Source organism: Colossoma macropomum, unplaced genomic scaffold, assembly GCF_904425465.1.
Source record: "Colossoma macropomum unplaced genomic scaffold, Colossoma_macropomum, whole genome shotgun sequence".
In the NCBI taxonomy this organism is placed as follows: Eukaryota; Metazoa; Chordata; class Actinopteri; order Characiformes; family Serrasalmidae; genus Colossoma; species Colossoma macropomum.
Genome location: NW_023494806.1, coordinates 4,941,646 through 4,966,896, shown reverse-complemented (window position 1 = coordinate 4,966,896; position 25,251 = coordinate 4,941,646). Strand labels below are relative to the sequence as shown.

General features: G+C 39.8%; 1 protein-coding gene across 1 annotated transcript; it reads left to right on the top strand.

Moving 5' to 3' along the window:
• The first annotated feature begins 668 nt into the window (after window positions 1-668).
• Window positions 669-25,251, top strand: cdca2 (cell division cycle associated 2). The gene is made up of 14 exons (XM_036598531.1): window positions 669-932; window positions 3,263-3,427; window positions 5,094-5,224; window positions 5,393-5,570; window positions 8,719-8,894; window positions 12,229-12,328; window positions 13,229-13,536; window positions 15,830-15,884; window positions 16,213-16,350; window positions 18,899-19,017; window positions 20,538-20,618; window positions 21,244-21,318; window positions 21,917-22,067; window positions 23,929-25,251. Exons 2-14 carry the CDS (start codon window positions 3,280-3,282, stop codon window positions 25,026-25,028), a joined length of 2,760 nt encoding a protein of 919 aa, XP_036454424.1. The 5' UTR covers window positions 669-932; window positions 3,263-3,279; the 3' UTR covers window positions 25,029-25,251.

The following is a 25,251-nucleotide window of genomic DNA, read 5'->3' as shown; positions in this document are numbered from 1 at the left end:
TGGTCTTACATGGTGTGTCTTGATCAAGAATGGGCACTCCATCATCTTGTCCTCAAATTAACCATGTTCAAGATACTCCTAAACGTAAGTTGAAACAACTCACTTGAAGGAGAATTCCACCAGTTTTTCAAAATCTCTGAATAATTCAGCCCTTGAGGTGTCATTCATTGTGGTTCTGAGTGACCCTTGGTTCCTATCACCACCACTGTAAAGAAATCAGAGCCTAAAGGTTTCTCTGCAATGAACTATATCACACCAAACCACTCTCAATGACTCTGTTTACATCTCAAACACTTAACTATCAGAGATTTTGAAATTTTGGTGGACTTCCCCTCTAAGCGAGCTGCTTATGTGTGCTCCTAGATTTTCAAAAGATATATAATTAACCTGATGTGCAACTTTCTTAGGCAGTAGCTATATGTCAGAGGATCGATACAGACTTGCCGTTATGGCACAAATTAGACCTGCAGCTTGGTTCTCACAGATGCAGAACCCGGTTCTCTCCTTCACTGAGCAGCTCCTCTCCAACACGAACTCAAAGCACTTCAGCTTCAGAGTGGAAGAGGCGGAGCTTTCACTTTGAGCCGGCTGCTGATTGGACATCTTTGTTCACGTCAACAGTATCGCGCATCTGATTGGCTGATTCATATGAAAAAGGGGACGGACTCTTTATGTGCAGCGGTCGGTTAAGTTAGCTCAGTTTGACTGAGTTTTAGGGAATATATTTTACATTTTGCCCGTTTTAGGGCGATTTACACGTTTTTAAATGCGACATACATGATTTTTATGTTTATACGAGAGTCCCTTTTGTCCTTTGTGAGGCTGTGTTTTAAATTATTCCACACCTTTTGAGTGGCGAATCGGCGGCGTTGTTGCTGTATCAGCCGGTAAGGAGCGAATTTTGAATTTTAGCAGTTACGTTAACGTTAACGGTAAGTTACACTGCAGGTATCGACAAAATATGTCAAAATGTCGAATTAAAATCTGAATAATAAGCGATTTAGTGTCAGTTATCGACACAAAAGAGATCTGGCAACCCGTGAATGTAAATGTGAGGAGTGTGGACAATATTTTATTTAATGTTGGCCGCTGAATGAACAGACTGAGCTGAACTTACGTTTATTTCGTACGTCTTAAAGTGTAATAAGTCCGTTAAATCCGATTTGTAGATAAATATCCCACCTTAATGCCAGTTTAAACGTAGTCTAAGTAACGTTATACCGTCACACGAAGCTGGTCAGCTTCTTATTCGCCAGCTTCTTGTTCGAATTCTCCCGTTCCACCTTAAATGGCGCAGCGGTTAACAGTTACTGCTGCGCCATTTAAGGTGGAACGGTAAAATTCGACTGGGAAGCCAACTTGAGCGTCGTTAGCTAACCTACCGTCGCTAAGTTAAGCTTTACGTATTGCTAAACATTTGCACCAACAAACTACTTGAGTTGGAAACGAACACTTTTCTCTGAAGGACTGAAAGGCCATAAAGCCAATTCTCTATCAGTATTTTGACATATTGCTACTGTCTGTGAATAACAATTTGCACATCATGTTAATTATTTATCTTTTAAAAGTCTACGACCGTCATAAATAGTTTAATTCCACCACATCTTTGAATAATTCAGTCCTTAAGATGTGAACAGAGTGGTCTGATGTGAAATGGTTCATTGTAGAGAAACTTACAGACTCAGATGTCTTTACAGTGGTGGTCATAGGAACCAGGCGTCTCAGTGTCTACAACACACATATAGCCTTTTTATTTACAATCCAAGACTATCAGTAAACCTACACGTGTCTTCTGAGCTTTTATATGTAATGTTGATGATGGTAAAACAGTGGTAAATCAAGGTTTTACTGGGGACTACTTGGCCCCTACATATGTCTTTACACCATTAATGCATGTTTAAAAGGTACATTGGAGTCCAAAAGTTTATCTCAGAACTATAATAGAACAATGTACTGGGCATCAGGCAGTGTATTCATAACCATTTCATTGTAATAACTTTCTGTGATGAAGCTTTCAGAGGCATTAAACTGTTCAGACCTGTCCTGTCACCACTACTGTGAACAATTCGGACTAGTTTCTCTAGAACAAAGCATTTCGTGTCAAACCACTATGAGTGACTTTCTTTACATCTGAACAGTTGACTAATGGGACAATTTAGAAAAATCTGAATTCCCTTTTAATGTTAGCTTACTAGCTGTGTGTAAACATAAGCATGGCACCTGCTAATGACACATTTTAATTGAAACGTTTAGATGCTCAAAAAAATACGTAAGACTAGTACCAAATTAAATACGTAATGTCTTAAGTTTAAAAGTCTTAACTGTTTTATCGAATACTTTTGTTTTTCCACTCCTTTTCGTAGTTGTTGTGTCCAGCTGAGTTTGTGTGTAGCCTGTTAAATGCAGCCATATTAGTTATTGAAAGGGAATTCCACTTAATTCCAACCAAAATATCTGAATAATTCAGTTCTTGAGATGTAAACAGAGTCGTTCAGAGTGGTATGATGTGAAATAGTCCATTGTAGAGAAACTTACTGACTGCTGATTTTATTTACTATCCAAAACCACTAGTGAACCTACACGTGTCTTTGTATGTAATGTTGATGGTGCTAAAATAGTCACAAATCTGGAAAAATAAGATTTCTTTGGGGACTGTTTTGACTTAGAACACCCTGCATGAACCTCTTCACCATTAATGGTTTAAGATAAATAGATTCAGATACATTTTAGCCCCTTCATCACAAAACTATCATAAAACACTGTGTCAGACAATAACTGCTTCATATAATATCTTTCTATGAGCTTTTAGAGGTGGACGTCTGGTTCCTATCACCACCTCTGTGAACATTTCTAACTGGGCAAGTTTCTTTAGAAAGGAGCGTTTCACACCAAACCACTCTGAATGACTTTGTTTACATCTTAACCATTTAATTATGTGGAGTTTTTGAAGGAAAAAAACAGTGGACTTTCCTTTAAGTTTCAAAAGTCTGAACCGCTTTATTGAAGACATTCGTTTCAGTGGCGATAGTATCCAGCTGAGTCTGTTCGTAGTAAATGCAGTCATGGTTGTTAATTTAGCTGCATTTCTTATTCTGTATCCCTAACTAACTTGGTAAGTTATACTAGATGTTTTATTCAGGAAATCATAGCTGTAATTCAAGTGAAAAGTTGCTTACTGTATATTGCATAAAAGTTTGGTTGAGAGATTTTCAAAATGGTCTTCCTGATTATTTTTTCTCTCTTTTTAATGACCTGGTTATAGATAAACAGGACTTCAGCATGGACAGCGTTGAGGCTGTAGGCAGCCGGACCCCGCTGGGCACCCTCACTCCATCCCAGCAGAACAGTGAAACTGATTTCTCAAAGCTCACCCCGTCTCACTTTGGCATATCAACAGACAGCTTTTTAACCTTCTCCAAGGAAAAAGGTGAGAAGTCACAGAATATTTTGTGTATCCAACCAGGCCAGATAAATTTGACAGTAGTGCTGGACGGTACGTTCTCTGTACTGCTATACCATGATATTGACGTACCATGACACTGCTTTCCAGTTTTAGCATTATGTTTTACTCTATTTTGGACGCTTTACTCATGAAATTCAGGCAGGATTAACTACAATATAAACTAGTGTTGAGAATTTGAGATTACTCTTTACAATAAATCAGTAAAACAAATGCTGAAGATTATGCAGTGAGTCTGTCATGATGCTATTACACTATATATTCAGATTTTAACTAAGAAGTAGGATGCTGTATAACACTGGCTGTGTCTACATGCAAAGATTTCTGCCAATCCGATTGAATACATTCCGATTATAGATTAAGACTGAGACTGAGGTGTTTATGCTCACTCTACTCAACAATCTGATGGAAAATCTCTATTTACATGCTCACTACAAGTAATCAGATTCAAAACTACTCGCATGCCTAGATCACCACTCAGTGTAGACAGTTCCATGACAACGAGCATCGCGTGAGTCCAGTCAGAGTGAGATGAGCAGCAGTGAGCAGTGCTTGTGTTTTTAATTGCTTTAAAATGATGTCAGACTCAGGAAAACGTCCTTCACATGTCCTTATTAAAGAAGGCCGAGAGGAAGACGTCGTGTTCTGAGACACATAAGCTGGACGTCCGTCCCACCGCCGTCTTTTAAAGATCAGAGCATAAACTTCGTCTCCTCTGCAGACCAGTTTCTGCTCCGCCATGTTGAGCGGTGTAAACTTTCACTATGACGTGACGAACATGATCAGAACGGACTTAAACTTTCCGATAGGGAATGTAATCAGATACAGGCATTTACACGGATATTATTCTTCTGTTTAACAGATTATTTACAGGATTACCCACTTTGTTCAATCGGACAAAAATTGTATTCCGAATAGCCTCAATCGGACTAGTCTTCTGATTGAGGTGTTTACTATTATGATTGAGCTATTAGTCAGACTATTACCGGATTATTAGGCTGCATGCAAATGTGGCTAGTGATAATCTTACGTATGTCCAGAACGAACAAGTGTAGATAATTCTGAAATGACTGAGAAAGCTGTACAACATTGAGAATTAAGTTATAATAAAATTAAATCAAATATCAAGGCAAGTAACCTAAGAAATTATTATGAGTAATTACAGTATATTATGCATCATTTTCAACTTTTTGTGTTGAAATATTGAATAAAACATCTTGAAAGACCCTCTGGTGTCTCGCTTATAGCATTTCAGTCTGCACTGTTGTTACTGAATAAAACAGCAATTATTAATATGAATTGTTTTTAAAAAAGTACAATATATTTATCTTCTGAAAATGTGCTTTCTGTCTCGTTGTCCTGTGTATTTTTACACTTACGTGTCATTTTAAGAGGAGAAACGGAACAAAACGGTCAATCAAAGCTGTGTCAGGTTTGTGAGAGCTTCTCTTAGCTACAGTTACAGTATTTAGAAAACACAATTACTAACTTTTCTTAATTCAGACTTAAATCTTGATTGATATCTATTGATAAATAGGGTGATTATTGTGTTTTTTTCAACATTGTTCACTAATACTTGTCAGAGTTGTGAAAACGATTTGGCTACTGTAGCACTTTGTTTTTTCTCTCTCAGATAAATCCAGAGTAGCACAACTAAAAGCAAGACGGCGGTCCACTATCGGACTAAGGGGGTCACCTGAAACTAATTCCCTGATCTGCTTCAGAGCCAAGGCGGCCATGAAAACACCGCCGCGGACACCACAGGTGTGTATTCATCACTGTCGGCTTGTAATTACTCTTCATTTTTTTGATTTTCTTTCATAATTACAATCAGATACTAGATCCCTGCTAATGCGAAACCGTTTACATATGCAGTCTAAATTCGCTGTCAAAACAGGACGTGTTGATTTTGATCTTCTTGTCCTTGTGCAGAACATTCTGGCGAGCCCGCTGTTTACAGGCTGTGACTCCATAAAGCAGAAGATGGCCGCCTTCCAACGGCTGATGGGAGATGATGAGGAGAATTCAGAACAATCTGCTTCGCTGATGACGAAGGAGAAGCAGGGAGAGGGAGGCGTGGGAGGCAGTTTGTCAAAAGACGTCCAGTCTGGTCAGTTTTTAAACAAACAAGCTTGAATCTGATGTTCCATTAAATGGCTGATGTCACTGTCTGGGGGCCAGGCTAATTGTGTCCCAGTCCTGCCAGGCTTTTGTTACTCTGTGACTTTGTGAAATGGAGTCTAAGGTTATAGTAACCACTGCAGCTCTTTTGATTTACATCACAAAGATTAAGAGCTATTCATTTCAACAGCAGTTGTTATTCTCTCCTTTTCGTACATCAGTGACGAAACACAGCCCCTATACAGAAATAATCCCACCGCCACCCCCCAGATTTAACGTTCATGTTTGCCCACATTTGGCTGTGTTTTCCAGATTTTTTCAGTCATGGTGGTTGACCCTTCATAGCTGCTAGTGTTGTCATGAGTATGTGGTGTCCTCAAACACGTGGTGGCCAGTGTAGTATCTTGTGCACAGAATTATTTTTAAAATACACTATAGATGTGAATACAGCACCTTATACGTTCTCTAAACATTAATGTTCAAGAAGCATAATTGTGATTGATTGAAGTTCATTTATAGTCAGTTAATTTGTTTACAAAGTACACCGATCAGACATAACATTATGACCGCCTCCTTGTTTCTACGCTCATTGTCCATTTTATCAGCTCTACTTACTATATAGGTGCACTTTGTAGTTCTACAGTTACAGACTGTAGTCCATCTGTTTCTCTGCATACTTTGTTAGCCCCCTTTTACCCTGTTCTTCAGTGGTCAGGACCCCCATGGACCCTCACAGAGCAGGTACTATTTGGGTGGTGGATCATTCTCAGCCCTGCAGTAACACTGATGTGGTGGTGGTGTGTTAGTGTGTGTTGTGCTGGTCTGAGTGGATCAGACACAGCAGTGCTGCTGGAGTTTTTGAACACCTCAGTGTCACTGCTGGACTGAGAATAGTCCACCAACCAAAAATATCCAGCCAACAGCGTCCTGTGACCACTGATGAAGGACTAGAGGATGACCAACACAAACTGTGCAGCAGCAGATGAGCTATCGTCTCTCACTTTACATCTACAAGGTGGACCGACAAGGTAGGAGTGTCTAATAGAGTGGACAGTGAGTGGACACAGAATTGAAGAGGTTCAGGGACAACAGAGGTCCATTAGCACTTCCTGAAAGAAGCCAGGAATGTGGCCAACAGTCTGACACACAGACTAGCCAGTTAGTGCTAGATTGATATTAAATCTTATCAAAGATCTTATCACTGTGTTTTCCAAATCCAAAAACTCCAGCAGCACTGCTGTGTCTGATCTACTCAGACCAGCACAACACACACTAACACACCACTACCACGTCAGTGTTACTGCAGTGCTGAGAATGATCCACCACCCAAATAGCACCTGCTCTGTGAGGGTCCATGGGGGTCCTGACCACTGAAGAACAGGGTAAAAGGGGGCTGACAAAGTATGCAGAGAAACAGATGGACTACAGTCTGTAACTGTAGAACTACAAAGTGCACCTATATAGTAAGTGGAGCTGATAAAATGAACAATGAGTGTAGAAACAAGGAGGTGGTCATAATGTTATGCCTGATCGGTGTATATGACTGAATGAATGGGTCGAATAATAATTTGCATATTTCCAATAAAAAAAATACAAGAGTAGTGTTTAATAGTTCCTTAAAAAATAGTGTTTTACATTGTACAACCAACTGAGTACTGTTTGGACTGTCATGTCCAGTTTTATTATAGGGGAAAAGCTGGTCCGCCCGTTGTCTGAGCTTGGCTAAGCACGCATTTTTCAAATTATTGACTTTTTGCAAAACATTAGAAAATGCAAATTTGTGCATGAAAGTAAATGTTTTAAAAGGGTTTCATCATGTTAGGCCAATCAGAACAAGCTCTCTGCCATTTTTCCACATCACCCTAAATTTATTTGTTGGATATAAATGAGCCAATTACACTTTTCTGCATATTGACAAAATAATTCTGTTTGGACTGTCAGATCTATAAGAAAGCCTAGATCATAAGGCCTTGTGAAAAATGCTATAGGTAGTTGATTACTTATGTCTGCAAACATTCAGCAGGGAAAGCTCTCACTGGTTTTAGGCATTAATAAAACTGCAAAGGTGAAACTTTAACTTTAACTTTTAACTACTTTTACTACAACACAGATTTAAATAAAACTGAAACCGCCCAAGACTTACATCTCTGATTGCATAAAAGACGGTTTCAATTAAATTCTGGGATTAAAACCTACTGTGACTAGATACTAAAAGACTACGCTGCTCCTTCGGCACATACCAGCTCTCTTCTGCCACACACTAGCCACGTATACACTCAGACTGATACTCCATTAATAATCCGACTAATAGCCCGATCTAAAGAGATTATATCCAAGTATACACCACAGTTGGCACAGACTAGTAATTTTAAAGCATTTAAAAACACAAGCGTGCCAGCTGAAAACTCAAGTAACTCACTGCTGCTCTTCTCACTCTGACTGGCCTCGCAAGATGCTTGTTGTCATGGTAACGTGGTAACGTCTGCACCTAAGTGATGCTCCACGCATGCATGTGATTTTGGATCTGATTACTTGCAGTGAGCATGTAAACGGAGACTTTCATCAGATTGTTGAGCACAGTGAGTATAAACACCTCTGATTTAATCTATAATCTGGACGAATTTAATCTGTTTGGCGAAAATCTTTGCTTGTAAACATAGTCTTTGATTGGATCTGTGCTGTATTGGGATCTGAATTTAGTGTGTCTTTAAATTTGAAAATAGATTAACCTAAAAAATTATAGATTTTGTTCAACATTGAGCAAATACCACATAAAAGCAGAACGCTAGGATAAAAACCTTTAGCCTGCCAGTTATCCTAATATCTGTATCTCATCCAAGCTGGCGGTCACACGAGTTCGGCCACTCAGTTTTATTGCTGGGGGAAACGTGTTCTCTGAGCTTGCCTAAGCACGCATTTTAAAATTAAAAGTCTTTTGGTCAGATGGGACTTGACTTTTTGCAAAACATTAGAAAATGCAAATTTGTGCGTGAAAGTAAAACATTTTAATGAATTTTATCATGTTAGGCCAATCGGAACAAGTTCTCTGCCATTATTCCCACATCATACTAAAATTATTTGTTGGATATAAATGGATATTATATAAATAAACTTATGAATTTTGTATGTATGTGCAGGTACTGAAAACTGTTCAGAAGAGAGGCAGGATCGTATAACCCCAAGCAGACGCTGCCCTACTGCAACACCACCTCCATCTAAGAAACGCCGCAGGGTCCCGCTTGGCTTGTGTGAGGAAGAAATTCAGGAAGAACCATTTTCTGAGCTCCAGAATATGCCGACGCAGGAGCCAGGGGTCAGTACATTATAACTGTTTTGTTTTACCTGGACAATTTGCATTGCATAAGCAAACATTTTGGTAATCCTGGGAACTGTCTATACTTCTATACTATGCTCATTCTAAATCATTTGAAACCTTCAAGCAGAATGAATCAGTCGCTCCGCTCTAAATCGAAATTTTAAAACCCGTGTTGGCTCATGATGTCAGAAATATTTATATATTCAGTGCAAACTGACAGCTTGACAAAGCAAAATAAGATAAATTCCACTCCCGGACATTACACACTTATGTCTGTGCGCGGCTCAGCTTTGTCTCAGCTTATCCAACTGCTGCTGTGAATTTGTACTACAATTTTGAAACTTCTGTTCCACAAGATTACATTTTAAGGTAGGAAAGAGAACAAAACAACTAGCTGCGTCAGGTTTGTAAGACATTATTTTACCACAGAGTAGCAGGACACGTGTATTCCTTATGAATTCTGTTAAATATTTGATACCATGATATATTTGGAAAACACAGTGATATTAAATCTTATCAAAGATCTTATCAATCTAGCACTAATTGGCTAGTCTATGTGTCAGACTGTTGGCCACATTCCTGGCTTCTTTCAGGAAGTGCTAATGGACCTCTGTTGTCCCTGAACCTCTTCAATTCTGTGGGGCAATTTTATTCGTTTTAAAACTCAGGACTCAGAACTGGCTTTCTCTCTAACCTATTGGTAACCAGCAAAGATACTTTCTCTGGATAGACAAAGCACTTTTTGTAAGTCGCTCTGGATAAGAGCGTCTGCTAAATGCTGTAAATGTAAATGTAAAAATGGACTATGTTAGTTCTTGGTGACCAAGCAGTGTGTGGTCTCTCTGTATACAGCAATGAAATTTAATAGACAAGCATGCATTTCCCACCACAGGACACAATGCAGATGCAAACATAAGAAAAATATCAGTGAGTGTGTTTGCATGCACTCAATAGTCTGATCATAATCGTATTTCTTCAGTTATCTGGTTATTCAAATGGTCATGTAAACAGCACACTCTGATTTCTTAGTTTGGAATTAGGTCTAGAAACGATTAAGAAATCCGATAAAGAGAGCTGGATTTTAGCTCAGTAATCAGATTTCTCAGTACATGTGAACTCTTACTCTGATCTCTTTCGGATTTCTCAGTCTGAGCATGTGCGAAAACAGACTGTGGTACTGGAAATAAGCGAGCAGCGTCGCCGCGAGACGCAGCAAAACACTTTTGGAGCGACACTGAAACCAAATACATTCTTGACGAAATGAAAGATTTAAATATTCTTCATCTTCTAGAAGATGTATGTTCATATTTTCAGGTAAAGTGGCGCAATGTTTTTTAAAAAAAGCTGCGGCATGAAATTTGAGTTTTACGTTACGTTTACGTCACACCTTTTTCTGTGAGTTTATTGGCTGATTGCAAAGCAGAGGTCTGATTACTGCCCGACTCATGTCGACCCAGAGTTTCCCCATTATCTGATTACTCAAGTGCATGTAAACTTGTTGATCAGATTACTGACAAAATCTGATTTTCTGCAGTTGGATTATTAAGTGCATGTAAACGCACTCATTCTGTGGACATTACCATCTCTCATGTGCCCTTTCAGTACAGCCCTTTTCATCATTTCTGTCCACAGAAATATCTCTCAAGAGCAAAAAGAAAAAATTTTAAGCACCCTTTTGTTTCGCAACATCAAATTTGCTTTTAGGAGGAGTCTTTCAAACTCATGAGAATGCAGCTGGGCCTCCTTTGAAAAGCTCTGTTTTTATCTCGCTTGGTGGCTGTCTGCCTTGAATGTGCACTTTTATTTTCTAATCAGCTCTGGCCTGAAACCCCATAATAAGAACAAAGCTGTGTTCTGTGCTGTTAAGCGTAGATGTTTCACGTCTAATTTGCAATAAATTATAATTGTCTGAAACACGGCAGGATAGCGTTTAAGTAAAGCATGTTGAAAGCTAGCTTTCAAACGAAATAACCTCTGAAAGCGTGAAAGCTAGTGACAGTAACACCCCAATATCCTGTCCTGCAGCTGAAATTAAAAGGTCTCTTATTTAAACCTCCTTGGAGGCCCCTTCAAGTCTGAACTAATGTGCTGAAAATATATTAATTAGAAAGCTATTTGAGGTGATGGAGACTAATGGTAACCAGTCATTAAAAGTCCCTCCTGCTGTATCTCATTTCATTTCATTTTGCCCTGAGTATGGCTTGAATAGAAGTTACAGACTGTTGAAAAGCAGTGCTTTTTGAATTGTGTTACAAGGTGGCTAAGCAACCATATTGTGATTAAATTGCTACCTAATGTGGTTCTGGTTCTGGAGAGCTGTGTTTTGTACCAGCTGAATTACTTCGGTCCTATAAAGTATCAAAAAATGTCTTTTATTACCAATTTTAGTCTGCCTGTTTGTTCTAGACTGGTGATTGACTGTTTTAAATTACATTTCACATGCATGTTATTAACTTCAGAGCTTCTTGAGTAGTCTTGATTGGTCTGTTGTCAATAAACCCACTTCTGGTACCTCACACTCATTTGAAGTTTAAACCTCACCCACTTTCTTTTTGCAATTTTAAAGATTGTATAGAAAAAAAAAAAGTATTTTTCAGGAGTCAGTCTCATAGTCAAGACATTCATGTCGAGCTCATCACAATACTTGAAGACATTTTTACTGTACCAGGGGTCAGCAACATGCCGCATGTGGCTCTTTTACTGCCTTGTTGCGGCTCCACAGCAGAATTAGATTTGTAGGTAAAAATAAAATAATCCTCCTTTACAGTAAAATAAAGCTCTGCTGATCGGTCAACACAGTTTTAACAATAAATGGTCCTAAATGCTGGAGTTAATGTAGAACTGCTAATTCACCGACCTTAAGCCCTGAAGATTGCCACGCAGACTGCTGGTCACCATAGCAGCGCAGACAACAGTCTTGCCCGGCTAGTAGCTAACGAAACGGCAAAGAAAAAGATTTAAGACGAACTCCGATAATTTTGGGGCTAAGTTGGAACAGAGCACAACCAGTCAGCTACTTGTGACAGTAGTGTATGCAGTTAATATACGCTGGTTATAAGCTCTATATGATTGGTCTTTTTTTAATGACCCATTCAGTTCAGTGCTCCAGAAGATCCTCAGAAAAGATACAGAAGACACTAAAAAAATGATTTTACTGTAATTTATCATAATTATGATAACACTCATTTCCCACCCCAGCTCTGCAGTATAATGTCCTTCCAGAACTTGAATTCTGTTCTAACCTACATTTCCACTGCTGTTGTTTGTGTTTGCTGGATCAGGTTGTTTTTTGTAATGTGTGTTGTTGGGTTTATTTCCCCCACACTTGTAGGTGTTCAAAAGCCTGGAGCTGAAACTGGGGCTGGGTTCTGACTCGCAGTCTCAGCTTATGTCTTTCCCCATGCTGTCAAAGCCTGAGGTTATCAGAACAGGTGAGGGAGTGCAGACACTCAGTCAGAGCTGATTGCTCTTTCTTTCTTTCTTTTTTCCCCCTCTCCTTTGACTTATATAAGGATATTCAGGTATTTCAGTTAAGTGCTAATATGCACCAGTTTATCATGTCTGAGCATAATGAGTAAATCCTTTTCCTCCCACCTACCCCTTTTTTGCAGATAACAGAATATCAGTTTATTAATTTTTACAGATACTTAAAAAATTAGGATACACATCCTCGTGTCTGACCCTCATAAAATATATTCATTTTTTCATTTAGACCCTATGTGTCAAACACAAGGCCTATTGAAACAGTCCTATTCGGCACGCAAAGTTATTTTAATTTTCTTTTCTTAGTAGCCCGTTTCACCCTAAGATGGACAGTCCCCAGCGTCCACCGCAACATAGTGTGCGTTCTGAACCCTCCCCACCGCCCAACAACAATCTATGGGCCAGCAGTTACACATAAAAAAAGGATGCCTGGTGTTTAGTTCAAGCAAGTTTTTAAAAAGGCCATTTAAAAAAAAAAAAAAACATTTTTTTTTTTATTTACAGTTATTTTTAAGTAAGTATTGAGTGCCTGTCTTGCTGTCACAGTTTTGATTTATTTTGAATAAACGATCATCCATTTGGGTCATGGCAAAATTTGAAGTTAAAATAAAATTTAAAAACACAGCTGGCCCACGGATTTGCTGAGATTTTTTAATATGAACCTTTTAGTGGTTGAGTTTGACATCCCTGCTTTAGACATATATAGAGATGTCTTCTCTCTGGTCGCTAAACCTTTTTATTGCTGATCTGTGATGATTCACAACGTCGCTAATATTTTATAACGGAGTGTCAGGTTTATTTATTTTTCATTACATTACAGCCCTTAAACAGTTTTTCTGTCCTTGCAGATGACTTTGAGGTTTCTTCCGTGTCCAAGAAGAAGCGTGTTCGTTTCGGTGCACCCCTGTCTCCTGAGTTTTTTGACAAGACCCTTCCTCCCAGCACCCCACTACAGAAAGGAGCCACCCCTGTTCGCCCCCCATCCTCAACAGGACGCAAATCACTTCTTAAAACGCCCCAAAGATTCGACCCCCCTCTCCCACAGCCAGACTTCAACAGCCCAAGAAATAATGGAGCCTCTCCTGTCCTCTCTGTGTCCAGAAGATGCAGGTCTAGACAGGTGGAGAGTGATGATGTGTTCCTGGACAGTGAAAAGGTTTGTTGTTTATTGGATCTTTCTAAATGAATGACACTGCTGTTGTCCTACCCATCAACTAAACAAAATAGACGTGTAAAGAGTTTAAACAGGTGTATGGTATGAAGATCAGAGTACACTGACGGGACAAACACGAACATGCAGTTGTTTGCAGTTGTGCTTAGAATTTAAGAAAACGAACTTAAAAGTGAAATAAACGAGTGAATGGGAAGAGAACCTTCTAGAGTCCTTCAACAATCAAACTAATTTACATTTACAGCATTTAGCCGACGCAATACAACACATTTCAGTAAGTGTAGTACAATACGTTTTAATAAGTACTTAAGTAACTAAGTGCTCACTTAAGTGTTGTAAGAAGAGATGCGTCTTCAGTCTGCGTTTAAAGACCACGAGAGACTCTGCTGTTCGGACAGCCAGTGGGAGTTCGTTCCACCACCTGGGTGCCAGCACAGAGAAAGTCTTGATGCTTGTCCTCCACGCGTTTTGAAGGATGGCGGGTCAAGCCGAGCTGTGCTTAAAGGGCTCGAGGTATGGTTCGAATTTTGACCATTGCCATTAAGTAGGGAGGAACTGGTCCGTTTTTGGCTTTGTAGGCATCACGGTTTGTAGGCATCATGCATGCAGCTACAGGAAACCAGTGAAGGGGGGCGCAGCAGTGGAGTGAAGTGACTGAACGTAGGAAGGCTCAAGACGAGCTGTGCTGCTGCATTCTGGATGAGTTGCGGGAGTTTGATGGCCTGTATAGGAAGACCAGCCAAGAGAGAGTTGCAGTAGTCAAGCCTTGAGATGACAAGAGCCTGAACTAGCACCTGGGTGGCCTCTTGAGTGAGGAATGGTCAAATCCTCTGGATGTTGTACAGGAGAAACCTGACCGAGTCAGGTTCACAATATGAGCTGAGAGGTGTGGCACACAGGCTAAATGTTTGTTTGTCCTGGTGGTGTATTCTGACCCTAACAGTGCTTATACACCAGTCTTGACAGTCAGAAAGAAGTAATTGAATAGGAAAGAACATTCTAGAAGTGTTTTGAAAGGAGGGAAAGCATTCTTGAAACATTCTGAAGGAGTGATATCTTTCTTGAACAATTTGGTTTAAACTCATAGCTAGACCATTAAAAGCCATAGAAGATGACATGGGCTTGAAATTTACATAGAAAAGTTTAAGATAAACAGAAAAGTTATAATTGCCACCTCTGCTAATGTTCCTAGCATAGTCGTTCAGGCACAAACAATGAGTAAAGAGTTTGCAGTTTACAAATATGATTTAATTTATAAATGATAAGTTTTATTCCATTACATTTATGAGGAGAATGTGAAAATGAGCTTGAGGTTGACGTTTATCAGTGCTCTTATTGCATCACATTCTACGTAGTGTAGCTGCGGTTTGTACTGTATACGCAACGCACCGCGTCTGGTGTGCACTGGCCTATTGCTCAAACAAATGATCATCATCTGGGGCAGTAGAGCGGTCAACTATATCATGATTCAAAATCAGTAGTGAAGTACCATGTGTAAGCATTACAGAGCCTTACCCTACAGCTTGTATTTTCCCTCATAGTTCCATATGAAATTACTATATAATTACCAACTGGGCTAACTTTTAATATTACATCATTTATAATGGTAACTGTATTCTGCACAGATGGCAGCATCAAGTTAACATCAAGTGGTTCTCCACATTCATTAGACTAGATTAGACTAGGTTGCTTTGGCACCCTTCTTCTAGACAAACTCATCCATTCATACTCTCTCCAGTGATGTTCAGTATTTGAATGTTGTTAGTTAGTTGGTGTTCTGGTTGTAGCACATAATTAAGAGCAGACTTATCTGTACATTTTTGACCTAACAAAGGGAATGGTTAATCGAAGTGGAAGCAATAAAAATAGAAGTAGTGTTGTGTGTGAAATTAAAAGAAAGAACAAGAATTTGCATAATACCAGCACAATAATCATAATATTTAACATCAACCCAAGACACACCAACCCAGTGTTCAGGTTTATAAGTGTGGGGTGTTGAATGTTGGGTTGGTGCTCTGGGTTTTTTCACTACATACCGCATCAGTGAAGATGAAGGATTGAAACATTCAACACTAAATACAATACAATACAATAGTGGGAGATATTTGGAGTACAAGTATGAAATATTGAGTAGATCTAAATAGTCTAGTGAGTGTATGATTAACTACAGAACATGACATAGATATTCATGGTCAATGGGCTGTGAGCATGTCCCTTCATATTTCAGCCTTTATAATGTCTTTGTGAAAACTTAATCTATCAGTTCATCTGCCCTCAGATCACTTTCCCCATTATGGAAGACGAATTTGATAACCCACCAGATGACAGCAAAGGTAATTTGTTAAACTGTTTTTAAAAGATTTATAAATGTGGGTCAGAGACAGCCATTTCACATGTTGGGTATGATTGATCATTGTAATAAAGTTTATACTCCAGTACAGAGTTCTCACTGAAATATCAGAGTAGGACAATCTAATAGAAACAGTTATAAGTGATGAAATTGATTACAGTGCAGTAACGAATTACATATTAACTGTACACTGTGGAAAAATCTCATTATATTAATGTGACAATCCTTCTACTAGTCAATGATAATGTGATAAATCATACAGAAACTTTTTGCTGAGTCTCCTGTCTGCTGATTTTTTTTTTTTCCTACAGACACTGCCTTGGCTGAAGGCCCCGAGCTGACACTGCACCATGAACCACCAACTGCAGGCACTGAACTTATGAACACTGGTTTCCGAGAGGAAGAGGATCTGTTCCCTTTTACCGCTGATCATTCTGTAGCTCTCCCAGGTGACTATATGGCAAAATGCCACTCTGCAATTATTGCAATAGACATATGCATTGTAGTATATGGAAAAACATATTGGTGAACCTTTAAGTGGCAAGGATAAAGATTGGTCTGCTGTATTTTCACCAAACTTATTTACGTCTGTATGTTTGGTCATGATGCTCACAGCACACAGTGAATTAGTAATTTATTAGATGGCTTATTTTCGTATTTTAAGCACTGACGATATCACTATTGCGAGGGCCAATATTGGAAGAAGGATTACCAAACTATGTATTTTGCAGCCCTACAGGTGTTATTTCATTTGTACAGTAAACATGGTGGAGTGGGAGAGGCATTGGTTGGGTTTCTGTTCAACTGTTTGTCTTCTGGTTTGAAAAACAAAAGAAAGAAAAAGAAAATCCTCCAGTTCCAAAACCTGTAGCTGTCTGCTAATCTCCTTCCGGCCTGTAAATAGAATATCTTTTTAAAATAATTCTATACCTAATAAACAAGAAGAGTAGACAAAACGAATTAGGCTGGGTTAAGAATATAACCTTAGGGGAACACTGTTCTGGCTGGCTAACATTACAGAAATCTGATCTGTCTGTAAGAATCCGTTAATGCAGCGAAACAATATTACTGATATTTTGACAGTCCACAAAATGGCAAATGTAAAAATGGCCCCCAGTTGTGTGGTACTACACAGAGCTTTGCGAAATGTCCCAAAAATTCTTAGGAAGTGTTGGTGCAGGAGACAGCAACCAAAATGTTAAAAAGAGCCATTTTGTCCTTTCAGCAAAAATCAAACCACCTTGGGAGCCACAAACTTTTATGTCCATTTTACTATCTTGGCTGTAAATATGTCTCAGTATGTGCTATGTTAATGTTGGTGTAATGAAATGTAAGGCTAACAATTTAATATAAACGAAAACACAGACTTACTTTGCTCTGCTTTAGCTCGGCTATATCCACTTTTCCCGCATCTCCAGCAGGAAACTTTTCCAAAAGTGGAATAATGTAAAATGTCTCTCATCGTTCGATTATTTATTATATATATATATATATATATATATATATATATATATATATATACATTTTTTTAAATTAATTTATTTATTTTACGAGGCTGAAGTCAGCTTCTCATTCGCCAGCTTCTTTTCCAAATTTTCCCGTTACACCTTAAATGGTGCAGCAGGCACAATTTAACATTCAAATGAGAAGTTGACTTCAGCTTTGTGACTTTTTAGCGTTTTGACAATTTCTCGTTGCAGATTAAACATATCGGTTCCTCTCCAAATTATCAGTGCTTGTCTTAAATCTTTTTTTTTGCCTTTTTTCTTTAGCTACTAGCTGGCTGAGATTGTCTGCATTGGTATGTGACTAGCAGCCTGCGCGCTGATCTTCAGGGTTAAATGATGAATTAACAGTTGTACATTAACTCCAGTGTTTAAGACCATTTATTGTTAAAACTGTTAGAACAATCCGTAAAAGGATTATTTTATTTTTGACTAAAAATCTAAGCGTTTACACGTCCTGATCTATATCTCAAACAAACCTGGTCCACATTTTAATCGCATGCGCTTGACTGACTTTAATCATGAGAACTTGACTGTCGAACTGTGCCTAATAAAATCAGTAATTTATATTGAAAGTTTTATTCCTCTAAATCGATACGAGGAGTGTTTTAAACTGGGCTGTGATGCTTCTTTTGTGATATACTTGCTCTTTGTACTTTCTGCTACCCAGTGCAAAAGACCCTCTGCTGATGCAGCACAGCGCCTCTCATCCAGATAAGGAGCTAAAGATAAGATGCAGGTTCTACACTGCCCTCTAATGGTTCAGATTTCTCATAGTTCTTCAGTATGAGGATGCATAGCATTAGAGAGAAGCTAATCTGCATATCAGAATTCTTGTTCGTGATTGTTTGAATGTCTGAATTCATACTCTAGATGGAAGTGTATACTGTGTGGCCTCATGCCTCTTGACTCTTGAGTTCTGTATTCATTCCTTGTGTTTATATCTTTTATAATCATTTATATCTTGGTTTTAGCCAGGTTAGCTAAGACGCAGTTAACATCAATAGATCTCCCTTGGTCCAGCAAATCCTACAGCTGCTGCTGGAAATACAAAAACTGTTGTTTACAACTCTGAGACTCTGGTTAGTTTGATGAGTTGGAGCAAAGGTGATACTAATGGGGGCCACCATGGAATAGCATTGATCTAGTGTTCTGCCTCTCCACCTCTTGTCTAATTTGGTCTACAAGGAAAAGGGATTAATGTTTCCTAATCTGGGCAGGAGTACTGCACCATTGTATGTTCTCCTGCTCTTGCATGCCTAAATCAACTCCTTGGCGAATTGTGAAGACGGTTCTGAGCCAAATTGAGTGTGTTGGGGAAGGGACAACATCAAATTGTGCTGCACTGGGCAGCTCCAGAGCCAGGACTGGAAAACACTGGTTTAAATGATGCTTCTGCATTGGGCTGATTTTCTCTGTATAGTATACGTGATGAGCTGGTTTTGAGCTAGTGTCAGAAGGTGAAGGACTGAATCAGGTGTTTTGTTTACAGCAGAAGTAGAGGCAGAGGCTGAGCCTGACCTTGAGCTACCAGAAAGTCAACAAGAACAACAGCCGGAGTCTCCTGCGTCCACGGTTGAAGCGCCTCGCTCTCGCGGCAGAAAGAGAAAGGTACTGAACTGAATTGCTCCTGTGCACCCTGTACAGGGCACGTCTACATCCATTTATCGTAGCACTCTGTATTGAGATCCTGAGAACAAACTGAGTGGGTAGGTCTTGGTCTTTTGTACTGATCTCCATTATCGTACATGCAAACTTGTCGCCTTTTAGCTACAACATTCACCCCGTTCTGAATAATGAACGTGCCATTTACATGAACCATGTAGATCTGAGTTTGCAGTTTTGGGAAGTGATGTGAGGTCTGCTGCCAGCAGAGAATTCTAGGAGAAAATCCTTCCTCTCCCCCAAACAGCACAGCAACAGTTCAGTCATTAATTCAGCCAACCCACACACACAGAGTATTTAATTTTTATGGGCCAATCACAGCCAAGATAATATTACCAAAACCTGAAAAGGGGTTTCTTTAGCGGTGAAGTTATTTTTAAACATTCTATTTGCTTTTTTTTAGTAGCTTTCAAATGGTGGAATATATGTAAATTATCATTATTAGCAACCGAGACAGTCATCGTTAACTCTGAAATTGGTGTAGAACACATAACACAGATTGGCATAAAATCATGTAACTCCTATGAAAGCTGAGTGACCATACACATAACACAAGTGGCGATCATCGGGGTCCAAGCATTATGTGTAGTTATGGAGCAAGTAGAACAAAAGATGGGACTTTTAGAATGATCTTTATTTGATTATAATACTAGTTTGGGTCTCAAAATTCCATATACATTTGCCGTTTGACCTTGGTATGGTAAGCAAGAAATTTTAATAAAAAAGTCAAAATGCTATACGATAAAAACTACAGTTTTTGGACATTACTTGTACTTGCAAAGTTGTTTAACTCAATGAACAAAAAAAAATATCCGTAGTTACCCTTGTATTTAATCTTAGAGTGGATCGGTCACCTTTTTCACTGCTCATAAGTTTTTGCACGTCTGTATTATTGAAATCTGGTCAGCTGGTGCCAAAGTAGTCAGCTAAACCGCTTCATTCTGTTGGAGGGGTCTTTCAGGTACATCTCTTTTGCTTTGTTAAAGAGTTAAATGACCAGCAGGGAACTTTTATTCAGTCATGATTTAACCCCTTAAAAAGGCCAGGGTCTGCCGGCGTGCCCAAAGTTTTATTACACAATTCCATAACCTAAGAATAGCTCCCCCTGTTTGCATTAAAGTGTCCGTAGTTACTGAATAATACGCCTTAGTATGTAATAAGGGCTTATAATGGTTTATTAAATGCTAAGCCTTATTATTCAGTAACTACAGGGACTTCAGTGCAAACTGTCTAAGCTTATAGATTTGTGTAATAAACTTTGGGCACGCCGGCGGACCCTGGCCTTTTTAAGGGGGTAATATCTAGTCCACGTATTGAGTGTTTGTGTTCCTTCTTCATAATTTCCATGCAGCACATCAGACTCACGTGATTCCACTGTGAAATTGTGCTCAATCCAGACACCTCTGTAAAGCTTACAATGGCTAAAATTGTTTAGTTAATAAAAAAATCTCTTGACTGCGTTTCAGCAACCAGCAGAGAGAGAGAACCAGACCGAGACCAAGAGGAGCTCTCGCACAGCTGCAGCGTCTGACAAAGGGAAGATGAAGGTATAGTGCTTGACTCGTCCTTTTGATCATCCCTTTATCCTTCACTCTGCGTTTAATGAGCCGTAGAGCTCAATGCAGTGGAAATGTTTTGCACAGTGTGAAAAAGAGAGGTATTGCACTGACCTGCTGCTGTGAACCCTATACAAGGTACTTCTAAAACAAATTGTCATCTTGCAGCACTCTGCATGTGTCAGGGTAGCCGTGGAGAACTTGTAAACAAATGCTGAGAACACCTTCTTGCCTTTTGTATTGATTTGAGATCAGTTTTGATCTCTTTCATTTTGTAAGTGAATAGTGTTTGGATATGGAAAGCTGATCTTGGATTCTCAAAAATGGGCCTTGATTTCTGTGCAACTATTTTTTTTTTGTAGTGGTGCCAATATAGTCAAATAAATCGTTGCATTTTGTTGAAGTGGGAGTACATTTCAAACACCTCAGTGCTTTGTAGCCTGACAGTTAAATAACCACCCTGAGGTGTTTTATTGAGTTTGCCACCACCTTATTTTTTGTGCTGCCCATCAGGTTCACTCCTCTTGACTCCACTGTGAAATTTTGCTACCCCTGCAAAACTCACAGCTGAAGTTATCCAGATAAGTGTTCATTGCAACCTGTGTCTGTGTTCCAGCAACCAGCAGAGAACGAGACAGAGATCAGGAGGAGCTCTCGCACAGCTGCAGCGTCTGCCAAAGGGAAGATGAAGGTATAGTGCTTTGATGCTCCACTTGTCCTTTTAATCATCCCTTTATCCTTCATACTGTGTTTAATGAGCTGTAGAGCTCAATGCAGTGGAAATGTTTTTGACTGAGTGCCCTAAATAAACTGCAGTGCGTCTTCAGTGCTTTGTTGGCATATAGACCTTGTGACTATGTAGGTGTGTATGCAAAAAAATTGAATACCTCTGGTCAAATTACATACACATCCTCTACCGGGAACGAAATTAAATATGACATTCATCCTATTAATTTACTGAGTTTAAAAACATTTTTTTAAGTACTTCAAATTCAGCAAATAAACAGTAATTGTGCATAGAAATGTGTTCTCTGTAGAGGGTGTGTTTGATTTTCACAAAATCAAAAAACACGTAATTTGACCGGCGGTGCCCAAACTTTTGCATATGACTGTGTTGGGCTGTATCCATTGATGTATATAACATTTGAGCTTGTATTACGACTTTCTGATGTTTTGAGGTGTTTCACAAACTCCAGACACTGAAATGTGGAATAAAAAGAACTGAAGGCTTTGATCCAGCCAGAGGGCATATTGTCAGTGATAACTTGAGGGTTTTGTTTTGTCTGTAGACGACTGCAGCGAAGAAGCGGTTTGGGAGCAAGGAAGTCGACCGGTCGCTCTACGGGAAGAGAGATTATGCTTCCAAAAACCCTTTACTCAGCCCCATTCCCGAGTCTGCAGCCTCCAGCTTAAAAAACACCCCAACACATCCCCATCCAGGCAAGCTGTGCAGTTCAAAAGTCATGATTCAGTTCTACTTATCACAGCTGTTGCACTTAATGCCTTCTTTAACCATAACATTCTTGATTCAGAGCTGCTGAAAGTGTAAGATTGATTTTAGCAGAAAATGTAGGTTCATCTGTAAAAACTTCTCATGTTTGTCCTGACACTATCTTATACCTTGCGCTTATACACCGATCAGGCATAACATCATGTCCACCTCCTTGTTTCTACGCTCATTGTCTATTTTATCAGCTCCACTTACTATATAGGTGCACTTTGTAGTTCTACAGTTACAGACTGTAGTCCATCTGTTTCTCTGCATACTTTGTTAGCCCCCTTTTACCCTGTTCTTCAGTGGTCAGGACCCCCATGGACCCTCTCAGAGCAGGTACTGTTTGGTTGGTGGATCATTCTCAGCACTGCAGTGACACTGACGTGGTGGTGGTGTGTTAGTGTGTGTTGCGCTGGTCTGAGTGGATCAGACACAGCAGTGCTGCTGGAGTTTTTAAACACCTCAGTGTCACTGCTGGACTGAGAATAGTCCACCAACCAAAAATATTCAGCCAACAGTGTCCTGTGGGCAGCGTCCTGTGACCACTGATGAAGGACTATGCTGAATGATCCACCACCCAAATAGTACCTGGTCATGATGTTGTGCCTGATCGGTGTGTATTGCATTAGTATCTTATACCTTGCACTTTTATAAATGGCACTAGGGTAATAGCTAAAAGATGTCACATTATTAATTCTAGAACTTGCAAACTAAAGTGGAAAATATGTTTGTATGCTCTCTGACTCAAAGGTAAAGGTGATACTGGGTTTTTTCCCCCCTCGAAATAAACATTTTCAACGATTTTCTTGGCTCAACACACCTGATCAGCTTATGAAGGACTCTGTAATCAGTTGATAAACTGGATCAGGTGTGTTGAGTCAAACAACACTTGACACCAAGCAGGGCTGTGCGTCGCAAAGAGCGGGGTTAAAGGGGAAGTCCTCCATCAAAATGTTTGTGTAATTAAATCATGAAAAGGTAAACAAAGTAATTCGGAGAGGTTTAAAATGCTCCATTTCCAAGAAAATTGCAGAATCAGAATTGTTTACAGTGGTAGTGACAGGAAGTGTTTAATACCTCTTTCACAGAAAGATGCTACATTAAATGGTTGTAATTATTCTGCCTAATGCCTGAGATGTTTTTACAATAGTTTTGAGAGAAGATTTTGGCCTATAGGGTTTTTTTAAATTCGTTCATGGCGTAGAGGTATATGCAGGGCTTTGTAGGGCAAAAAAAAAAAATCCCCAAAAAAGGAGTATTTCGTAAGGTTTACCACTATTTAACTATCACCATTACATTATAATAATATAGAAATGTATGGGTTCACTGGTCATTTGGCTAGCAAATACTGTAATTTGTGTTGTAGACACTGAAACACCCTGGTTCTCATCACCACCACTATGAAGAAATCTGAGTATCAGTTTTTCTACAATTATTTGTTTCACAACAAACGTGGAAATTTGAACAAATTGGTGGAATTGCCCTTTGAGATACTGGTCTGTGGTAGTTGATCATATATATTATATGATATAGCTGCTGTACATATATATTAGGTTGAAAAACACAGGAGCAGGGGCGCCCAATCCTGGTCCTGGAGATCTGCCACCCTACAGAGTATAGCTCCAACCCTAATCTACCTGATCCAGGTAAAGAAGAATATTAGAGCCACATGTAATGAAGATGGTAGATTTCCAGGACCAAGGATTCCAGGATTCCTGCTCTGGAGTATTCCTTTAATTCCACATCTTATTTCTCTACTTCACCATTGAACATGCATGAAGTAACAGTTGCTCTCATTGTCCACAGATGCAAAGTCAGACTCCAGTCAAACTACAGCTCCCAACAGTCCCCACAGAAAGACTGATTCCTCTGATGCAACAGCTGATCTGTTGGCTGCAGCTGCCCGGTGGCGCCAGCGCTTCTTACAGCAACCCAGTAGGAGCAGCTCTGCCACTGAGGTTGAACACGCAACTGTTGAAGACGATTCAGCCAGCGAATTAGAAGCTGATCCAGCATCTGCGGATGCATCTGGTAATACAGCAGCAGACACAGGTAGGGCCAGTTCAGGTACTAAGGCTCCTAGAGCCAGACGAAGCTCCGGCAGGCCTGCGGGTCGTCGCCGTAGTGGGAATACTGCAAGGGCAAAAAGGCTCAGCAGCGCTCATGAGTCCGAAACGGAGGGAGCAATAGACGAAGAGCAAACTGGACAAACCAGAGACACAGCAGGACCTCCGACTGAGTCTGCAGTTGGAGATCAGACGAGGCACGAAAACAGTCAGTCAGAATCTTCTGAGACTTTGGTCAGGTGTGAATCTGTCCAAGAAGAAGATAACGGTCATCCTGTTACTGCAGAACACAGTGGAGACTCAGCTATTGATGGGAAATTGCACCGGTACAAAGATGAGGAGCCTGAGCTGGCGGCTCCAAATGGAAGGAAGCAGGCTCGGAAAAGCCCTCGTGTAAAATCTACTGCTGTGACGGACGTAATGGAGGAGGAAGAACCATGTCAGCATCCATTAGAGACAAACCTGTCAGGAGACGAGAAAGAAGAAGGCAAAGGAGGCCAGGAGCTGACCGAATCTTCATTGGCAGGGGGAGAGAGCGAGTTTAGCTCAGTGGAGACATTGGGAGGTCAAAACGAACCTGTCTTAGAGCCCTGGCAGCAGGCCAATTTCAATATCGAAGACATCCTGAGGCCTGTGGTTAAGAGCCGGAAGTCAGTACGTCGCAGCCTCAGAAACCGCAGGAGCATGGACGTCCAGGCCAGCGGACTAGCCTGGGTGGACCACACGTCCCCAGAGCTAATCACAGCCAGTCGCAGGAGGACACGCAGCAGACTGAGCGCCGTGTCCCAACCCCCTACCTTTCTAGACACTGAGGAAGCACAAGCAAACCAGGGAGAATAACACGCTCAGGACTGTAAGGCAGTTTTATAACCATGTAAAATCTTTTGTAAAGGTAATTTTTATTTGGCTTTTTAAGTGGCTGTTAGATCATAATGGCATAGTTATTTTGAACTGAAAACAACTTGTTCTGCTAATCAATAAATGGCCTGTTAATTGAAAAATCACTTTTCTTATACAATATGCAGTTTACTGGAGTTTTTCTGCTTATTAAATCTTCTGTAAA

Bases quoted from the DNA above. Each gene is read 5' to 3' on its own strand.
- cdca2 (XM_036598531.1), top strand. From the start codon at position 3,280: ATGGACAGCGTTGAGGCTGTAGGCAGCCGGACCCCGCTGGGCACCCTC. The intron at 13,537-15,829 runs GTTTGTTGTTTA...ATCTGCCCTCAG, and splicing joins TGTTCCTGGACAGTGAAAAG to ATCACTTTCCCCATTATGGA. The intron at 22,068-23,928 runs GCAAGCTGTGCA...CATTGTCCACAG, and splicing joins CCCAACACATCCCCATCCAG to ATGCAAAGTCAGACTCCAGT.